Raw genomic sequence first — 17,488 nt, 5'->3', positions numbered from 1 at the left:
GTATCCCCTGCACAGACTTAACCCTTTCACCCCTATGTAACTTTAGTAGACTCTTCCATGCATTGATCTGGATGAGTCCATTATGGTCTACAGTGGTGAAAGGGTTAAAGGTCTGTATTCACCTTTTACTGATCTACCATAATTTACTCTTCAGAAATGTTGCATTTAAAAGAAGACGGATCAGCTATTCTATGTAACTGAATCGGTCATTGAATAAGTCCCACAATCAGAAAATAAACTATTTTGGAATAGCCCTAAAATTCCTTTATAGAAGTATCATGAATGATGAACCAGTTTCTGGTATGCATATATTTATTGAGCATTTCAGCGATGCAAGTCTTGACAAAAAGTAAGATTCCAATCTAAGGCTGATACTGTATGTATGAGTTTAAAACAATGAGTAATTCATTAACAAATGATTCTGTAATCTTATAAACAGATATCAAAACAATTCTGAAATAAAGCACATTTCAAACATGATTGGTCAGATAAAACTACTTCACACATAAACAGTAACAGCGAGGAGTATAACACACAGATATAGTGTAAATAATGTGGACGTTATGTCATAACAGACGCAGTATGAATATATTTTGTAGAAATAAGTGACCTTTTAAAATCTATTCTAGATCTTGAATCATTATTTTTTTTCTTTACAGGCTTCAAACTAGTCAGTATGTTGATATACACATCACTTCCTTAGTGTAAAACAAAGTCAGCCGTTTGGAAGGCAAAACTTCACAAAATGCCTTAACCAAATCTAAATGGCTACCCTTGTCTGTTTGACCTTTGTCAAGGTCACATCAATGGTCTAAACCCATAGATGTTTCAAATTGCCATTCAACACCGGTTATCATCACAAACCTTAGGATAAATATCTCATCCCACCATTCTGTATCAACCATGATCTCAAAATGTTTTGAAAAATCCTGATTCCAGTTTCTAGTCATAATATTGGCACAATCAATGTTGTCAACATTCAGTACAATGTCAATCAAAGGCAAGATATCATACCAGTCAATATGGCCATTTCTGTCACAACCTTCATGTCTAACACTGTTCTGGATGGCTTTTCAATGATGCTGTTGTACCATTTTTGGCTTTCCTACTGGCTTTGTCATTATTTGACTACTTGCGATAGTCAAAGTGACACATGGTCACGACCTGGTACTTGGAATTCTGTTGCAAAGCAGGATAATGCCAATCACGATATGGAGTCAAAAATTCTACTATGCAAAGCTTAGGTTCATTTTGACATACAAACTGTGAGTCAATTGTTTTGACGCAAAACCTGCAAGTCATCAGCTATTTTGTCACACATAGCTATCGGATTGGATTCCTGAAACTTTGCCAAATTATTTGAGCAAATTCCTTTTAAGGTTACTTTGACGAGTGTCTGAACTCGGACGAGCATGACACCATCATAGACTTTGAGCCAATCAGATTTCAGGTAAGGCTCAGGATTTGGAAAGCTTCTGTGCCTTGATGACCGCCTCTGTGGCTTGCTCTGGCAGGCGGGCTGGATCGGTCAGTATGTTGGTGGATGTGCTGAGTTGCCGCAAGGCATTCAGAACAGCTGAAATGGAAAGAAGAGGTTGATTAAATGGGTGAGAATTTTTTCGACAATGAATGAAAAATTATACAGACTATGGCCTTGTTCTTAACTTACTGCTGATCTATACTAGAAAAAAAATAACACAGCACGAGGAGACAAGTTTGCTTTTAAGACTTTGAACAAGAACACAGCAAATGAAATGACGGGAGCATTGACAGGAGCAGTGCACCAGGTCTTGGAAGAACCATCATTAATTTCAAGCAAGTAACAGTGATATGGACAAAGTAACAACATTTCGGCTGGTTAAAAGAGAAACAAAGCTTTAAATAATTTGGGTAACAAGTTTTGTATAGACATTTTCCAAAATTCATTTATGTATCTTGTCAAGATGAAATTATGCTTTTTGTCAAATAGCCTATTGAAAGTTGTTTTTTCCTATCCCTCCCCCGATATAAAATGGCACTTATCCTCTAGTGATGGTTGCTTTAGGATGAGTAATAACATACACTGCATGTGTACCTAGCAGTACTCAGTTCTAGAATGACTTACTGGGTCGGAGGGACACTAGCGAGCAGTGCTGGTCAAGCCAGGCCATCGTGGTCCTGCACAACTCATCCACACTGGCCGTTGATACCATGTTATTGTAGGCCTCAAACAGTGGCTTCACCATCATAGAAAACTGGACATTGGTCAAGGAGATAAGATTTTCCCGTTGGTACCTTATAACTTAACATATCTAGTATTGGTTACTGAATTTTACCTTATTAGTGCTCAGAATGCAGAAACCCCCAAGTCTTCTATCTGGGCAGAAAAACATTTGTCAGTTGTTATTTTTTTCACATTAATATCCCCCCCCCCTCCCCATGATGAGTTCATTACATTTCAGCTGTGTTGGGACATATTAAATGAAGGGAGCACAGGTTCCTAGTGGTAGTTAAATCAGGGCTAGCAGATAACACACAAAAGCCTGGGCAACAGTTTGGTACAATTCATGGTCACAGAATAGAATTTTCTGACACATTTATGAAATAATCTCCACCACAAGGGTTTACAGTACGTTCCTTCTTTTTTTTCCAGAATTTACCTCGGTGAAACTTCTTACTACACAACATGTCTTGTTTAAATATAAAGGATACAATCCAGAACTTCCAGTTGTCAAGTGTACGGTTCTTGACATATTCATCAAACATCTCCTTCATCTGGTCTGCTCGCTGCCTCGTCACAGGAACGCCGGTGGCTGGTAACTGGGACTGGCACGTACTGTTAACAGAACAACAATATTCTGGGTTTTGTTTCTCAGTGACTTTTGACTTTAAATTGAAATTTTGTTTGAAAAAGAACTTTCAGACTATCAGGATTCNGGGGGGGGGGGGGGGGGGGGGGGGGCATATCATTCATATCATATGTACATTGTTTGTGTATACAGTAAAACTTTAATATTACAGTTACATGTTTCCAAACTGATGAATCTTATTAAAATTTGCACTATACAGGTTAAGAGCAGTTTTAACCTAATTATAGTTACTAGTTGGAAGAAATATTTACCTTATAAAAGACTGGTTAGCTATTCTGTATTGGGTTCAAACTGATATAAGAGTATATATGCTGGTTGTAAATATTTTAGACTGGTAGGGTTCTTATACCCGACACATTTATAATTTACCTGATTCCTGATTGACTGGTTAACAGGTTTTGTTTCTAAATTTATATTGAATAAAAGATATATTTACCTAATAGACTGGTTGAGAGATTCTATTTCTTGTTTAAGTATTTCTGCCTCTTTTTGCATATGAGCTCGTTCTGACTTCAATTTCTTGCAGTAATCCGCAGCTAAAACAAACCATTTTATGTTCCACATGAAATTATCAACAAGAATGTGTTAATATTGCAATAATCTGTCCGCATGGTATTTGAAGTTATGTTTCAATATTTGAATATTCAAGGCAGCACATAAGTCAAACAGACAATTTGACAATTTTGCCACTCAAATATGATGATTAAATTTTGCTTTTTCTTAATCTTTAATTTTTTTCTTTCTGAGATTTTGTAATCTTCCCTTTATCTAATTGAAACTTAAAATCATGTAATTTGCATTTTCGTATTAGGCTGTCCTACTAAGATACCCAGTAATTCCATTAGCTTGTCCTACTAAGACACCCAGTAATTCCATTAGCTTGTCCTACTAAGACACCCAGTAATGCCATTAGCTTGTCCTACTAAGATACCCAGTAATGCCATTAGCTTGTCCTACTAAGACACCCAGTAACTCCATTAGCTTGTCCTACTAAGACACCCAGTAATTCCATTAGCTTGTCCTACTAAGACACCCATTAATTCCATTAGCTTGTCCTACTAAGACATCCAGTAATTCCATTAGCTTGTCCTACTAGGACACCCAGTAATTCCATTAGCTTGTCCTACTAAGACACCCAGTAAGTCCATCAGCTTGTCCTACTAAGACACCCAGTAACTCCATTAGCTTGTCCTACTAAGATACCCAGTAATTCCAAAGAAAAAGATGTAAGTGTGGCATGATATGTAAATTTAGAAGGTGAAATATTATCCTTTATATATCGGTAGTTTAAAATACTATTTTTTACTAGGCTGCTATTTCAGAATGTGTAGACATACTTTTCTGTAGCATGGCTGCTTTGCTCACTTTAGCAGTAGGATTCTGACTCAGAGCTGGTATCAGAGAGTGTAACACATCAAAACCATTCTGAAATGTAGAAATAACCAATTTATGAGTTAATAGATATCAATTCTACTTAACTTACATCATTTACCAACCAAGCTTCTGCCACAGGACATTACATAGTATTAGGAACAGCTCATAAAAATCTAATTAAAGATAAGTAAAATCAAGAAAACAATTTTTTATTGGCTTTTCTGGCAAAATCATGAAGTAATTTGACAAATACAAGTACACCGATACATAAACACACTAGTTTTACCTTTATGTTACACCTGCGCTTCTGCTCAGCAGAGGTGTGAGAAACTCGGCGAGTACCTCCCCCGTCTCCACTACTGTGGCGCCCCCTAGGTGAGTCCTGAAACAAACAGTATTTAAAGATACTTAGTCTGCAAGTTTACCTCTTTCCGTACAAAACTTCTTTTCATGAAACTTCCAAGAGATTTGTGCAAAAAAAACCAAAAAAACATGTAAAAAAAAATACCTTACAGGTTCTTTGTAAAAATGCCTTTCGGAAGTACATGTACTGAACTTATATCAATATTGAAATGTTGTCATATTATAGATGTGTTCCATTTCACATCAACAATTAAAACTCCATAAATTCCTAAGTGTTATATAATCAATTTTTGTCTCTGTATAGAATATTTATTTAAGAACTTTTTATCAGAATCAGGTCATATATGATTAACCCATTTACCCCCAAAGTCTTACCAAATCAGAGACTGGGTAAGTCCAATTTAACAGGTAGGGGTGAACGAATTAAGCAATTGTTGGAAACCTTTGACTAATCAGAGTGCAGTTTGCTTTATAATGTATGCTTTAAATTTTGTTAAACATTGACCTTAACCTAAGCCTTAGTATATTGTAAGTGCTTACTAAGCTTAATCAAAAGATGATGATATCTAAGCAAGTCTTTTTGCTGAAAACTACTGTTAAGTTTGGATGGACAGACAGATAGATGTTCCCATACCATAATATATCCTGTAAAAATTTGATGGTCATGTAAAAATCAATTTTATTTTCAATCCTGAACAGGTTGTGTGACTGAAATATGAAAGCACTAGGAAAATGACTGGAGTACACTCCCTTAATGTTCAACGTGCTACACTCAGAACTCACATTTCCATCAGTTTCCGAGAGTGGACTACCCATATCAAGACTGGCTGTGTCGAGAATTGGGGAGCTGTCGGCCACCATAGGAGTACTCGCTGTACTGGACTTCAAACTGGAGCCGGCTGTACCTGTAACGTAACAGCAGATTTAGAGTCCATCCTGAGTTTGTTGTACTTGTATCTATATATACGATTTTCGCTGGTGATTTCCATATAGATACACAATAAAATAGTTTTACTATGAACAAACTCATTTCAAGTTTAAGCTTATAGTTATGTGGTAAATGTGTCCCCAAAATGGAGCTATTACATTATCATTACATTAACAAATTGTGTTTTTAGCAAAGCCATTTGTCAGAAACAATCTGCAGGGAATTATAAAAGTGTTCCATTGTAAACTTGCAAGTGACTGTTAGTTTTCAGAGATCAAATAGTTCTCTCTACATTGAATTTGTTCAAATGCATAATTTTCAATTCCATTACCCCTCTCTATAAGCTTCATTACCCCTCTCTATAAGCTTATTACCCCTCTCTATCAGCTTATTACCCCTCTCTATAAGCTTATTACCCCTCTCTATAAGCTTCATTCCCCCTCTCTATAAGCTCCATTACCCCGCTCTAAAAGCTTCATTACCCCTCTCTATAAGCTTCATTAACCCTCTCTATAAGCTTCATTACCCCTCTCTATAAGCTTCATTAACCCTCTCTATAAGCTTCATTACCCCTCTCTAAAAGCTCCATTACCCCTCTCTATAAGCTTATTACCCCCCTCTATAAGCTTATTACCCCTCTCTATAAGCTTCATTACCCCTCGCTATAAGCTTCATTACCCCTCTCTATAAGCTCCTTTACCCCTCTCTTTAAGCTTATTACCCCTCTCTATAAGCTTCATTTCCCCTCTCTATAAGCTTATTACCCCTCTCTATAAGCTTATTACCCCTCTCTATAAGCTTCATTACCCCTCGCTATAAGCTTCATTACCCCTCTCTATAAGCTTATTACCCCTGTCTATAAGCTCCATTACCCCTCTCTATAAGCTTCATTACCCCTCGCTATAAGCTTCATTACCCCTCTCTATAAGCTCCTTTACCCCTCTCTTTAAGCTTATTACCCCTCTCTATAAGCTTCATTCCCCCTCTCTATAAGCTCCATTACCCCGCTCTAAAAGCTTCATTACCCCTCTCTATAAGCTTCATTAACCCTCTCTATAAGCTTCATTACCCCTCTCTAAAAGCTCCATTCCCCCTCTCTATAAGCTCCATTACCCCGCTCTAAAAGCTTCATTACCCCTCTCTATAAGCTTCATTCCCCCTCTCTATAAGCTCCATTACCCCTCTCTATAAGCTTCATTACCCCTCTCTATAAGCTACATTATCCCTCTCTATAAGCTTCATTACCCCTCTCTAAAAGCTCCATTCCCCCTCTCTATAAGCTCCATTACCCCTCTCTATAAGCTTCATTACCCCTCGCTATAAGCTTCATTACCCCTCTCTATAAGCTCCATTCCCCCTCTCTATAAGCTTATTACCCCTCTCTATAAGCTTCATTACCCCTCGCTATAAGCTTCATTACCCCTCTCTATAAGCTTCATTAACCCTCTCTATAAGCTCCATTACCCCTCTCTATAAGCTTCATTACCCCTCGCTATAAGCTTCATTACCCCTCTCTATAAGCTCCATTACCCCTCTCTATAAACTAAAACAGATATGCATGTAAGATGATTTGGTGTATAGGTGTTCCCCAATACGTGATAGAGTTGATTATCATGTTTATATAACTCTCATTAGTTTATTTTCAAACTGTAAAAGACATTCTTTTTGTTAACAGAGTGTCTTTTACAATTTGAAAATTAACCAACGAGAGTTATATAAACATGATAATCAACTATCAAAAGTTTTGGGACCTTTTTCTACCACAATGTAAAGATATTGAATCTAGAAATCCCTACATTTGTCTAGGAAATACATTAAACCTGTTTTCGATCAGGGACACAATTGCCATGAACTATGATGTCACAATAGCAGATGATGATGCATTGTTACTTGATGTCATAATTAGAAAATAGACTAATGAAATAACTCCTAGCAGGTTTGTTCAGTGAGTCGGCCGTGAGGAAACCTATAGTGGTTGTGGGAGTGAGGAAACCTACAGTGGTTGTGGGAGTGAGGAAACCTACAGCGGTTGTGGGAGTGAGGAAACCTATAGTGGTTGTGGGAGTGAGGAAACCTACAGCGGTTGTGGGAGTCAGGTAACCTATAGTGGTTGTGGGAGTGAGGAAACCTATAGTGAATGTGGGAGTGAGGAAACCTACAGCGGTTGTGGGAGTGAGGAAACCTACAGCGGTTGTGGGAGTGAGGAAACCTATAGTGGTTGTGGGAGTGAGGAAACCTATAGTGATTGTGGGAGTGAGAAAACCTACAGTGGTTGTGGGAGTGAGGAAACCTACAGTGGTTGTGGGAGTGAGGAAAACTACAGCGGTTGTGGGAGTGATGAAACCTACAGCGGTTGTGGGAGTCAGGTAACCTATAGTGGGTGTGGGAGGGAGGAAACCTATAGTGGTTGTGGGAGTGAGGAAACCTATAGTGGTTGTGGAAGAGAAACTGTTTTTTATACATGTACTTACTGTCACCAGACAAGTCATCAGTGGATCTACCAGTGATGGCGGATGTTGACCCATATAAACTGATCCTACTGTTCAAGTCGGATGCCTAAACACAAAACAAAAATTGTCAGTATTATCAATAATTAGGATGCTTGTTACATGTTACAACATTTCTTAATTGGTCAGAGATCACAGAAGGACTAATGCTCAATCTTAATTGGTCAGAGATCACAGAAGGACTAATGCTCAATCCTAACACATTCAGTTCCCGGTTAATAGTGACATCTGTCTTAACAAACTGTCTAACAACCATTTTGAAATAGTCCCAAGAATTTATATGTTATAAATCATTGACATTGATAGCACAACCACATGCACCTGTACAACTCGACCAGCACCCAGTCATTTAGGTATGGAAGACAGTTATATCTCTTTGTATCAACAAAATTCAGCTTAAGGTCTTTTAAACTGTAACGAATTCTGAAACAAACGAGGGCCCCAGCTTTCCTACCTCCTGTAGACTGATAGTGATGGTCTGGGAGGGGGGACAGGGTGCCGGTGACTCTTGGGGACGGATAGGCTGCAGCTGGGATAGGCTTGGCATGGCCAGACTGGCTGCTGTACATGTGGGACTAGATAGTGTAGTGGCATCCTTCTCCACCTTTATCACTGCTCCCGGGTATGTACCTGTAATGATCAAACAGGGCAAGGGTTAGATATTAGGGGGCAATATATTTTCCAGGTATATCTACCTGTAGGTATTGAAGGTAAACAGTTATATAAAGTTATATTAGGGAATAATGGGGTATATACCTGTGCCTGTATCTATTAGTCCGTCTTTACGTATTGCGGAGTTATCTTCTCTTAAGAGCAGGTATTGATTCTTACGTCATTGGTTTGTGTGAGAAAATTTAGTCGTTTTCTCAAAGATTGATGACGTTACTCTCACAAACAAATAACGTAACAATCAATACCTGCTCACAAGAGCAGACAACTCTGCAATCACAAAGACGGAATACAGGTAAACAGAGTATACAGAGTAAATTAGGATGCATGCATGAAAGTAAACTACAAGTAAGTGGCTATATAGAGAGAGTTAATAAGACAGCATACAGTATTTTTGAACCTGAAAGAATTTTGCAGGTAAAGGGCAAACCTACAGTATTAATTAACAAGAACAAAGGTGCTGTCCTTTCTCAATATTAAATTCATATAATCAATCCAATACAAATATTGTTTTTAGAAAAAATAAATAGCATGGACCATGAAAAGAGGAGGGTCACCTGTATTAACATGGTATGTAAAATATGGTGACCCCATTTTATATGTATACAGTATTTACTGATAGACTATCTGTGGTAAAGCTGGTAAAACCACTCAATCCCAATGGCAAGTACTTATAATTACAGTGCCATTAAATCGTAAGCACTTGATGACCTCATACAGGCAGAAACATTTGTTAAGCTAGGGCTTTAAAGATCATTCAGAATCAAAACATATATTTATCAGTATTAATCTGTCTTCAATTAAGTGATAGTGCAAGACAATCCATATATAGTCCCCACATGTAAAACAGTACAAAAGTTCATGCATATCATTGTAAGTTGTTTAAGTCTAGATATAACTTATTTTTCAGAAACAAAAGTGTTTAGACTTTTAAGTAAATTATATCTGTAAAAGCTTATTAGCAAGATACATGAACATATTACAGTCACAGAAATACATTTCAACTGTGTACATTCAGTCTTCTTGTATACTTCTTACTTTATTTTCTAATTATGAACAATCTTTAGATAATTTTTGAGTAATTTAAGAAGTCCTTGCTGTAATTTCATTTCTTATCACACATCTATTTCTATAAAGGTATACCGGTATTATGTTTCTCTTATTTCATTATTCAAATTGTTTAACATGCTGACTCGGCTAAAATAACTGAACTTTTTACCAGATTAGCTGACATAGAGAAATATGAATATTGCATCACCCTTTACAGTGTTTTTATATAGTAGAACTCAAAGTCCACACTTCAGGTTGCATCACCCACGTACACCATATCAAACAATGATTTTACAGACTTGAGTAATGTATGATAAGAAACATCCCATTTTCCGATGGTGATAACTAAACAGCTTTAAAACTGTATGTGTTAAGTGGTTAGTGGTAGAGCTAAAATTATTTTTTTGACATTGCTGCATTGCATAGTTGCAAATCAATGTAAATATTTACCCATTCAAAAAGTATATACCACAGGTAATACTACAGATGTATGCACTGATCTAAGAAAATATCAGTTGTGCTTTTAAGGACTGTGACAGGGTCCTGTGAGCTTGTTATATGTATAACACATCTTGACAGGATCTTGTGAGCTTGTTATATGTATAATACATCTTGACAGGATCTTGTGAGCTTGTTATATGTATAACACATCTTGACGGATCTTGTAAGCTAAATTACAATGATATGTTTTACTTAATGTATACCTACTATTCCACAGATCTCTATATACCCTGACCTGCTCCCTCAGGGTGAATTGAGGTCAATCTTATCACACACATAAGTTTGGTGTTTCAATTGAGTAAGACACTAGTGATAATTATTGTATTGCGTCTTTGCGTATTGCAGAGTTACCTTCTCTTGTGAGCAGGTATTGATTGTTATGTCATTGGTTTGTGTGAGAAAATTACGTCGTTTTCTCAAAAATTGATGACGTTACTCTCACAAACAAATGACGTAACAATCAATACCTGCTCACAAGAGAAGATAACTGCAATACACAAAGAAGGAATAGTCATCCCCTAGGTAAACAAAAGCATGTTTGAGATTCAAAATGGTCACATTCAATTAAATATAAATATAATTCTGTTTCCATGCACATTAATGATTTTTCAAAAAAATAAATTTCAAATAACTAATCAAATCACTAAAATCACTATAAATTTCATAGCTGCCACCTATAAATTCAAAACAGTTTGTCAAAAATTTCATTGTAAAATTAAGGTTACAAAAACAATTTTGGCACTGCTTTTAAAGATCTTATTTAATTAAATGTCTACTAACTTTCACAGCATCTGTCAAAACCATGATACTAAACATCATTCAAAATCAGCATAAAACTGTACAGGTTAAGATCCCAATACCTTTATACAAATGTACATCCAAAATAAAGTTTGTCACTAAAATAATACTTATAGAGACAGAATTCAAGTTTTAAAGTCACTGCTTTCGACATCTTTTTTAGCCTTCAAAATTACAATTATATGGCATCTAGGTGTCAGATTGCAAAATATCTGCATTACAATCACAGAGCACACTAGATACAAGAAACTTTATTTTTTGTCGTATATATATATATAACATGAAACATATTACCGGTAGCTCTGAAGAGCTGTCCTTATGGTAGACTTAATCATTTTTGCATCACTGTATATAAGACTTAATCATTTTTGTATCACTGTATGTAAGACTTAATCATTTTTGTATCACTGTATATAAGACTTAATCATTTTTGTATCACTGTATGTAAGACTTAATCATTTTTATATCACTGTGTATAAAATAAAAGAAGTGCTTACTGTAGTATCCCCATTGTCAGGTTTGTGTACATGCACAGTGTTACAGTAGCATGATCAGTTACTACAAAGCTATCTGGACATGTCTGACAGCTAGTGGCCTTGACCTAGCTCTTATAGGCTTCCTAAACCACATTATATAGAATTACTGTGATCACCATGAGCTAGTCATGTGCTGATCTCGGATGAATACATGATCAGCTGGTGTTTAAACACATGGAGCTAATCAACGAAAAGTTTTTAACACAGATGTTAAAATACAAGTGACTGTCACTTTGGGAAAGGAATTAATCTCGAAACAGCCTCATATCTAATTATATTTATAAGAACAGCTTATGTGTATACCTAAATTAGGAAGCCCTAATCATGAAACAGTCTCGTATAAAATTTTGAATAGGCCTAGATATTACTTGCCAGGTTTGGTAATTTTCTTTTTCACAAAAAAGTAAGATGGTGAATTTATATGTTGATTGATGCATTTGAGAGAGACACTTACAATAGTGATTATGGTATATTATTTATATAGACAGCTGTCATGCCTAAGTTTTTCATGATTTGCCTGGACACTCGATCTGATGACAGATAACGCCGTTGACACTATATCATCAGGATGTCTATCTTGTCTGGAGTACGGGATCAAATGTTTATTCACATTCCATTACAAACACAATGTATCATATACAGTAGTGTATGTTGATCAAAAGGTTTAAGATATAAACTTCCTGTCGTTATTGTACTGTAATGTCCAATAAACAATATTCGTGCAACTCGTATCCATGGATGTGACTTGTGATGGAGGTACACGTAAATCATCAATACATGATTTGTCACTGGGATCAATATTATTGGGCAACATTAAAATGTTCTTGTTTGAGGAGCCCCTAGTTGACAGCTAGAGTGATGGTCAGAGCTACAGATTTTCCCAGCTAATTATTACCCCCATTTGTTGTCGGAGCTAGGAGCTCGAGAGTTCCAGGCACGGACAGGACACAAGTTAAATGTTGTCTCGATCCCTTCAAGTTCATCAATTGTGTTCTTATTTCAGATACATATACCAGAGACGTAATATACTATTGCCTCAAAATGTCTCCGACATACATATGATTTTTATAAACATTAGTTTCCATGTCATGCGAGAATTATGAAGCAAATCACAGTTTTCATTAATTCTACCGCCCTTATGGCAAGCTTAAATAATTTGTGATAAGTTTTATAATCTTATATAAAATTGAATTATATACATTTATTTAATCACAAGTTATGAATTTTCGTGAAGATTGGGAAAAAATCCCCTGAAATCCTATCACACAATCCTAGCTTGCTCTCATTTGTCTCCATTGATTGTGACAACTTAGTACAATCTAGAAGTGTGGGACATAATTTCATTGTCATTTTATGACATCATAATAGGTCATCACATGGGTTCAACTTCAGAATAAATTACAGAAGGTGCATGTACTGAATAAAATGGTAATCAAGTGATAAATATCAATACCTGTCAATGATGGACTGACATATATAGGCTGTTGCCGTATGGCACACTGCTGCTGTAATTTAAAGTCCAATGTTTGACGTAACCTTTGCTGTAAGGTCAGCTGTTGCTGTAAGGGCAAGTTGACTGGAAGAACTACAGGTGACGTCTCATTTTGATCGTATATAAGCACTACACTCCTGTCCTTGGACTCCCTAACACTTTTCACATTAGTAGGGCCAACATTATCATTCACCATCTTGGATAGTTCAGAATATCTGTCATCAGTTCAAAATCCTTTGTGATAGACGATAATAAAAACGTAAGTTTTTGCGTGCTTCTATTCTCTGTTGTATTGTCACAAAACACTATTTACTTTAATTTGCAAAGCTACCCACTGTCTGCACGTAAACGATCACAAAAATTGTTAGCTTGTCAGTATTATTATACCCAACAAAATATGAGGTGTCAGCTACATCTGTACTTGGATCATCAATGATTGGACTTGTAAACACATGGATTCGAGTAGCGATGTAAGTGATAACGGAGTGCGGGATGTTAACTAATCTAGTCGTAAATTTAATGACAATGTTCGTAGATTCAAAAGTAGACTGTACTGTTGCATCACTAGTACAGGCACTGGTCATTGCACCGACTCAGTACCTGTGTTTGATAGACACTTTAGCATGCATCCATCTAGCTATATGAGATAAGGAAACTTATCAGTCAAAACTGATTATAGAAGCACATTGTAAACATCACATCATTCCATGTTTGATCAATGTCGACCATTCCACTGTAAGGGATTATGTTTATCAGCCAGCCCTCTGTTACAGTTGGAATCACTGAACCACAGCTTTACCAGTACACATGTACACTCCCACACGTACCCTCCCTCACTCAAGTCAAGTCATAATCCCCAGTGCTCAAGGTCTGACACTGCACACCTGGATGTTATATGTATGTTGTTAATGTACACAACACTTGGTTTCACAGATTCAATCCATAGCTGACTAGTGTAACACATTAGATGTTTGGCCATCAGACATCCTTTGTCCAATAGGGTATACACAAAGGGACATCTTACTATGTGTGCTATATATACACACACAGCCTACATGTACATCACACCAGATGATGAAGGTTGACCTCTGTGGACATCTGCCCACTCACTCATGATCAAGTGGACAAGAATGGACTGATCTGATCTATTAGGAGCTGGTCAATTATTAACCTTACCTGTAATTGGCAGGTCAGTGGACTGCCCGACTATTCCTATAACCTTGACCCCCTACAGACAGAAATTAGCATAGCCCAGTGGTCAGTGGATAATAGCTTGACACATTAGGTAGGTCAGACCATGAAGTGGAGGAGTGACCCAATCAGGTCTATAACTACACAACACAGAAAAAGACTTGCTCAAGTCACTGAATTTAACCTTTTCTTGTAGTTAAAATATGTGCATTTAAACACATACACTTCCCTACACGAACAACTATCATCGTTACAATCTCTGTAGTATACGTCTCTGCTAAGATCCTTTTACCATAAATTTAAATTAAACAAAGCAATTTTCACATCTCATATGTGCTAATTTCCTGTGGCAATATTGTGTGCCCAGTGTGCCATTTTGATGTGAGAATTTTCCCATTTTGGTATAATGATTTAGTCATTCTTAACAACTATAGTGCAGATATTTCAAACAAGTCCTCCTTACATATACAAGGATACAGCTTCAGTAAGCTTCAGGGTATTGGATGAAACAACAGCATGCTTATATAATTTCATTTACAAAAACACACATTTTGATTGCATGAAAAATCAGAAGGAAACATCACCAGCCACATGTGCCTTCACCATGAATTTGTGATGTCATGTAAATTGGGCAACATAACATGTTACATTGTTCAAGTGTAGGAGGGTAAATTTGCCAGGTAAAAAAGTGCATGGTGATTTGGGTTGGGTACAGGAAGTGCCATGCTGTGTCAGCTCCCTCCTGCTGTGATTAATGGTCAGCTGCCTGATATCCCACTGTCTGGGCACTAGCTGCAGGGCTTGACACTTCCTGTATATATATGTACTGAACTACTCCATAGTGAAGCGGACGTTAAAACCTATCAATCAATCAGTAGATACAGTATTTGTTTTTGTCCCGTGAGTTAAACATACTATTTCTGAATAGTAATCAGTTAGACAATGACATTTAATTTGTATCACTTATATGTATATAATGTGTTGTTTCTAAAACTGTTAATGTTTCAAGTCATTCAGTATAGTTTTGCAGTTGTGTTGATTAAACAATCATTTGAAGTACCTTGAATCTGAAAATTGTCAGAATATTGCCTTTATATACCAATGTCATTAGTTAAGTTAAATCATAACATCATAAACAAGAGAAAGCCAGATTTCATTATCAGTTTAGAAATGTTTGGTATCATTGATGGCTTATTTGTAGATCAGTCAAAAGTTCAGCTAGAAGCATACTGTTGTAGATTTGCTGTTAAACCCATTAATTGATAGGATAGGTGCATTCAGGGGTTGACTTTAGCCAGGTTCTGATTCTAAACAAGAGGCCCAATGGGCCTGAATCGCTCACCTGGTATTAATCTCACACTTGTTATCTTAAAAGTGGACTAAAATACAACTACAGGCAGAATATCAGTGTTTGATTCATAAGAATCTATTAAAAGATTTAAACATATGACGCCCGTGACCTTGAATGTCGAACAAGGACATTGAACAGGTTGAACAGAGTCTTATACAGAACAAATCATTTAATGATTTAAACATATCTTGACCACTGTGACCTTGAAGGTCATTCATTTGAACAAATATGGTAGCCCTTTATCCCAGCATGTTAATGGCCAAATATCATCACCCTTGGCCTTTTGCTTAGTAAGAAGTCGTTTAAAGGTTTTTAACATATTTGACCCCTGTGACCTTGAATATATGTCACGGTCATTCATTTTGACAACCTTGGTAGCCCTTCATCCCAGCTTGTTACTGCCAAATATCATCACCCTAGCTGTATTGGTTATTCAGAAGAAGTTGTTTAAATGATTTTAACATATTTGACCCCAGTGACCTTGAATATGATTCAAAGTCATTAATTTGAACAAACTTGGTAGCCCTTCATCCCAGCATGTTACTGGCCAAATATCATCACCCTGTGCCTCTTGGTTTTTCAGAAGAAATTGTTCAAAGAATTTAACATATTTGACCCCTGTGACCTTGAAAATTGGACGAAGGTCATTTATTTAAACAAACTTGGTAGCCCTTCATCCTAGCATGCTTCTGGCCAAATATCATCACCCTATACTTTTTGGTTATTCAGAAGAAGTTGTTTAAAGAATTTAACATATTTGACCCCTGTGACCTTGAAAATTGGACGAAGGTCATTTATTTAAACAAACTTGGTAGCCCTTCATCCCAGCATGCTTCTGGCCAAATATCATCACCCTATGCTTTTTGGTTATTCAGAAGAAGTTGTTTAAAGAATTTAACATATTTGACCCCTTTGACCTTGAAAATGGACGAAGGTCATTTATTTGAACAAACTTCGGGCCAGGTGAGCTAATAAAGTAGCTCCTCAGTATTTAGAGGAGCGTGTCACCATTTATCAGCAGTCCTTGCAAACAGAGTCTTAGTTTACTCAGAGATTTCTGCTCACCTGTGACTTTTATGGATATTATCCATGCTCATCAGTGACTTTTATTAACAGATAGTTTAATTCCCATGCTCATCAGTGACATATATTAATGGATATAATTATCCATGCTCATCAGTGGTTTTCATTAATGGATAGTTTCCCATGCTCATCAGTGGTTTTCATTAATGGATAGTTTCCCATGCTCATCAGTGACTTTTATTTATGGATGATTATATATATACCATCAGTGGGTCTTTTTAATTTATTGATGATTATTCATAACTCACACAATATCACATAAAACAAAAGCTGGTGTTTACAGAGTCTGTCACTGATCAACTCTCTCTCCTTTATATTACCTCCAGATGAAGTTAAGAGTACCCGGTAAATGATTTAATGACTAAAGGTTTCTCATACCAGCCTCCTGCATTCATGTTTGGTCATTTGATCACAAAATGTAACATTATTCAATTATTTGCATTGTTATGTTGCGATCATCATCATATCCTCAATAATCTTTATATGCTATAATTTCCCCCACGGAAATGCTGTTTAACAAAGGAAGTGTAAGAGCTTTTTCTGAGATCATTTTAGGTCCAATTTCAGTCCCTTACCGATAAGAAATATTGTCATTATTTCCGATCTCTCTTCGAAATATCCAAACATACAAAACTTTGAAGCTTTTATTCAGATACAATGCTACATCGCGCATCTGAAATGAAATAATATATCCTAGATGTAGTTGTTTTTCCTTCTAGAAGTCTTTCAGATGACACTGTGTTGTAGGAAAACAAGTTTCAGTATAGCTAATGGTAATCTGTGACACAATTTTCCC

General features: G+C 36.5%; 1 protein-coding gene across 1 annotated transcript in view; it reads right to left on the bottom strand.

Moving 5' to 3' along the window:
* Positions 1-660: 660 nt before the first annotated feature.
* LOC110446874 (protein WBSCR14 homolog) overlaps positions 661-17,488 on the bottom strand; it is a 30,296-nt gene continuing 13,468 nt past the window's right edge. Inside the window, exons 10-18 of the mRNA XM_021492215.1 lie at positions 8,476-8,651; positions 7,986-8,070; positions 5,370-5,491; positions 4,510-4,605; positions 4,187-4,274; positions 3,286-3,385; positions 2,692-2,815; positions 2,105-2,234; positions 661-1,576 (exon numbers count right to left, since the gene is read on the bottom strand). Coding sequence (XP_021347890.1) covers positions 1,458-1,576; positions 2,105-2,234; positions 2,692-2,815; positions 3,286-3,385; positions 4,187-4,274; positions 4,510-4,605; positions 5,370-5,491; positions 7,986-8,070; positions 8,476-8,651 — 1,040 coding nt within the window. The 3' untranslated portion in view covers positions 661-1,457. The remainder of the gene's footprint in view (positions 1,577-2,104; positions 2,235-2,691; positions 2,816-3,285; positions 3,386-4,186; positions 4,275-4,509; positions 4,606-5,369; positions 5,492-7,985; positions 8,071-8,475; positions 8,652-17,488) is intronic.

The sequence above is a fragment of the Mizuhopecten yessoensis genome, unplaced genomic scaffold (assembly GCF_002113885.1).
Source record: "Mizuhopecten yessoensis strain PY_sf001 unplaced genomic scaffold, ASM211388v2 scaffold3023, whole genome shotgun sequence".
Lineage (NCBI taxonomy): Eukaryota > Metazoa > Mollusca > Bivalvia > Pectinida > Pectinidae > Mizuhopecten > Mizuhopecten yessoensis.
This window is presented reverse-complemented; position numbering and strand designations above follow the sequence as displayed.